We start from the raw sequence: 4,240 nt of genomic DNA, 5'->3' as shown, positions 1-4,240 counted from the left end.
TGGGAGCTGTGGACGAACAAGGGACGGGCTCCTCCTCTCAGTGCCCATGCACTTGGGAGGGCATCCGCCCGCAGAGAAGGAGAGACGGCGATGCAGCTTGAGGGCGTGAAGCAGGAGGCGGGAAGCAGGATCTACTTTCCTTTGGATTTCCCTTTCTGTTAGGACCATTGTTAGCCCGTTGAATGCCCCCTTAGCAAGTACTCTTAACTGCCGCCACCCTTCAGTGACTAGGTACACGTAACGGCCACCGTCGATTGTGTGGTTGTTGGGGATATTCACGATTATGGATTTTTGCTGAGGGAATTGCAGCTTCAACAGAGTTCTTGCTCTTGTTTGTGTGTTCTTTTCTCTCCTCTTTTCTGTCTAGTACCCTGTTAGGGCAATGCCCCTAGCACATGGCAACCACGAAACTCGAACTTCAGCACCTGTTGGTGACGCAACTCCTTGTGGAAACAAAGATGCAGTTTAGCAGCTCTTAATGTCTACGAAAGACCTTTTGGAACAAAGGGAAGGCATTCACCCGTTGTTGGCGTCCATGATTCCCTGAAGACCCTCTTGGCTGCGGAGGTGGTTGTTGCTGGGGATGGACAACTGGAGATGTGGCCACAGTGACAAGCCCAAGGAAAGCCCTAAGGTCCCGTCTGTGATAAGCAAGAGGCGCATGGATGCGCTTGTCATGAAAGAGGGTCCCTTGGTCCGGTGGTGGCCGGCTCTGAGCAGGCTTTGAGCAGAAACGTGTACTCGGTTTGGAAGGCAGGAGTGGCCGATTGATTGTGCTGCTCCAGCAGCACAATCAATCGGCCTGGACAATCAATCAAGCGCTGATGTTGTTTCCTCAGCTGGCCGACTTGTCCGCCTAGGCCAGGGTGCAGTCCGAGTCTACGAACTGCTGCTGTCGGCGGTCTAAGATCTGATGGTCGGATCTTCGGATCTGATGGCCACCCGACTTGCTATTAGCTGTGAGCCTCTCAAACCCAGCGCTTGTGCTGAATTTGGGGCCTCTTGTCTCTTGTCTCTGAGGGATAGGCAACCCAGTCGACAAGTGTTCTAGGTAACACGAATGCTGTCGTAGGATTGTACCACTGGCAGACGTCTAGCGAATCAGCCCTGGGTGCTTGAGGGAATGCACAAAATGCCACATCCCCCTTACAGGATTGATAGAGCCGGCAATGTATCCTGTGGTGAGGAGGAACTGATGCTGCTGACCAGACGGCCAACAGCTGAGATCTGGAAGCTCGATCATCTCCCTCTTGTGCTCGCCTACCTCCTCTACAGTTAGCTATACAGTTTCACAGGAAATCAACAAATGGGTGGATAGGTTTGCTGGCTGGTCATCCGCCTACACTGACCGGACCCGCTCCCTGGGCAGCACTAGATCCGTTGTGTGCAGAGGACAGGTGGTGTTCTTGAGCGTAAGGGCTTACCTGACTGCCTACCCGGAGCATCTGCCTGTCGAGGAGCCTGGCAGACTATCCATAAGGTCAGCCCATCCTAAACTCAGAGTCATCATCTAGAGCCAGACTACCCTCCCAGTGGAATTTCCTCCAGTCGGAATCCTTAGTCGGACCATCCGATCGTTGTTGGATAATCCGCCAGTTGGATCCTTCTCTAGTCGGAGCGGATGGATCCGAGCGGAGCCAAGAAAGAAGTTGAGGATCTGTGTTTTGAATGACTGACCTGCCGGCATTGTGGCCAGCATGACCATGAAACCAAGGAGTGCTTGTACCATGTATGTGGCCGATGTGGAGTCCAGGGTCACCACTCTCGTGTGTGCCCAAAGGTATTTTTGGATCAATGTGATGTTCTGCAGACCAGATGGGTGAAGCGGAAGGGATCCAGTCACCTTGATCGGCTACTAAAGAGTAAGAAGGAGTTTAAACACTTCATCTGGGCTGCCAAACAAGCTATAGAGTGGCATGATCGGAGCCCTCAAGGGGGGAATTCTTTGCCGGATATTGAGTGGGCAGCCTATGCAGCCGGACAGATCTTGTCCAATGTAAAGCATTTGCAACTCTGGAGGCGGCGGATAGTAGCCCAGAAAGCAGCTCGGAGAGTGACTCCGGCGCTTCGAATGCGGATCCGGATGATGCCTACTTTTGCCATGATACTGGATCGGATGTACTTCACCCTGTGGCAGATGTTCCAGATGTTTTGCTTGCTAGGCCAGCTTTTGTTCCTCGCATGCTTCATGAGGTTCTGGCTCAGCAAAAGGCTTTTTCTGACATCGCATGTGTGGAGAGTGTTTCTCCTAATCGTGTTTCGGCTGTCCATAATCAACATGATGATGCTCACCAAGAGCAGCAGCTTGATCTTGTCTTGCATGACGGTGAGGGTAGATGGCATCAGCTGAAAGTTGAATCCAAGTTCCAAATCGATGAGGGGGAAAATATGGTGCAGGTTGAGGGTACAAGGGAGAGCCAGAAGGGCCGGAAGTGCCAGGAGTTGCTCTGGGTTGACCCTAGCCTACTATCTAGGAGTCCCCAGGATTTGGAAGCTGGACAGCACCCTGTGACTGACTGAGGGAGATGGGGTTCTTGATGCCCATAAGAAGGTCTCTGGAATGCACGCTGAAGCTGCAGTAATATGGGTGGATCGGTTCCCATGGAGTGTTGTAGGATATGCTGATTATGGGCTTGGTAAAGAAATTCTCAACTGTGTGGAGCATATGCAGTTGAAGGGGGTGTCTCCTTATGCTCAAAGGGATTATGCACCTGGTTGGTTAGCTAATGAGATATCTGGTGGGCAAGTGGTGTGTGCATGGAAGGGAGAGGAGGACGGAGATGTCCAGGCAGCTTCCTTGGGTGTGCATTGCCTTGCAACCCCAATTTCTCATGTTCGGGTTGCTGTGGATTAGGACGATCGTAGTGCTATCAAGAGCCAGGCAGCTCTAGTGGAAGGCGTGATGTTGCATGCTCGGACTGTGGTGGGCAGCCGATTTAAATTGAATCTTGTTGTTGAGATTGCCCTTGTCCACATGTATGGCAGGTGCCACAGCCCAGAGAATGCTAGGACGATGTTTGAAGCCATGCCAGAGAGGAACATAGTCTCATGGAATGCATTGATTTCCGGACATGTTGAACATGGGCTTGGTGAGGAGGCTCCGACCTGTTTGAAACAGATGTTGGAGGACTGCGTGTATCCAAATGATGTCACATTCATGTGCAGCTTAAAAGCTTGTACTTGCATAGGCGATGTAGGCAGAGATTGCCAAAGAGGGATATGGAAATGATATATATGTTGGCAATAAGTGCGTGGATGTGTATGCCAAGTGTGGCTCACTTCTAGAGGCATCTGAATTGTTGATGAGCTGCCAGTTCAAGATGTGTCATGGACTGCCCTGATTGCAGGGTACACAGAATATGGGCTTGATCTGGAAGCACTGAAATGTTTGGCACAGATGTAACTGAAAGGTGTGTTTCCAGATGCTGTGACTTTTACTTGTGCTAACATAAGAGCCATAGACAAAGGACGGGAATTACATAGGCACCTTGTCACAAAGGGGTTTGAGCAAGATTCTTCAGTAGCCGAAAGTCTGTTGGACACGTATGCAAAATGTGGTCTTCTTGCTGAAATGCAGGAAGTACTTGACGAGCAGATGGCTCATGAGATTATGTCATCATCTACATTAACCGCAGGTTATGCAGAGGAGGGGCTTGATAAGCAAGGTCCGGGTGCAGATAAGCAGAATTTCCTGATTGGCCTTCAAGTGTGTTGTGCCCGCGCGGAAAAGAAAGAAGCTGTGCTTCCACAAAACCACCTGGCCATAGTGACGCCTTTGGAAATTGGCAAAGCATTACATGCTAGTGCGTGGAAGATGGGCCTTGACTTGGATCTCTTTGTTGGTAGTAACCTTGTGAGCATGTCTAAAAACTGTGGTGACATCAGAGGAGCAGAGTACGTGTTTGATGGATTGTCCCAACGTGATGTTTATATTGTGGACTGTGATGCTCTCAGCATATATTCAGCAAGGCCAAGGAGGGAACACATGAAGGCTCTTTAGACAAATGCAAAAGGAGCACGTAACTGTTAATGATATTGTACTCGTCTGCCTTCTGCAAGCCTGTAGCCAAACAGGGTGGTCTGATCCGAGTCCTCTTCTGGCAAGAACACTGATTCATGCATATGGAACATGTGCAAGCATGGCAGATGCAGAGGCAGTTTTTGATGGGCTTTTGGAAGTCGACACTGTGTCGTGGAGTGTGTGCCTTGCCGGTAATGCAGGAGAAGCCAATTGCACTGC

At 50.5% G+C, this 4,240-nt stretch overlaps 1 protein-coding gene across 1 annotated transcript; it reads left to right on the top strand.

Moving 5' to 3' along the window:
• Positions 1-2,560: 2,560 nt before the first annotated feature.
• Positions 2,561-4,000, top strand: LOC147614483 (putative pentatricopeptide repeat-containing protein At5g52630). The gene is made up of 2 exons (XM_086780542.1): positions 2,561-2,801; positions 3,423-4,000. Exons 1-2 carry the CDS (start codon positions 2,561-2,563, stop codon positions 3,998-4,000), a joined length of 819 nt encoding a protein of 272 aa, XP_086636668.1.
• Positions 4,001-4,240: the final 240 nt, after the last annotated feature.

The sequence above is a fragment of the Cibotium barometz genome, chromosome 42 (genome assembly GCF_041138505.1).
Source record: "Cibotium barometz isolate CiBa-2024 chromosome 42, ASM4113850v1, whole genome shotgun sequence".
Classification (NCBI taxonomy): domain Eukaryota; kingdom Viridiplantae; phylum Streptophyta; class Polypodiopsida; order Cyatheales; family Cibotiaceae; genus Cibotium; species Cibotium barometz.
This window is presented reverse-complemented; position numbering and strand designations above follow the sequence as displayed.

Excerpts from the sequence above, each read along its gene's own strand:
- LOC147614483 (XM_086780542.1), top strand. The coding sequence starts at position 2,561 with ATGCACGCTGAAGCTGCAGTAATATGGGTGGATCGGTTCCCATGGAGT. Across the intron at positions 2,802-3,422 it reads TGTCCAGGCAGCTTCCTTGG|ATGCTGTGACTTTTACTTGT; the intron begins GTGTGCATTGCC and ends GTGTGTTTCCAG.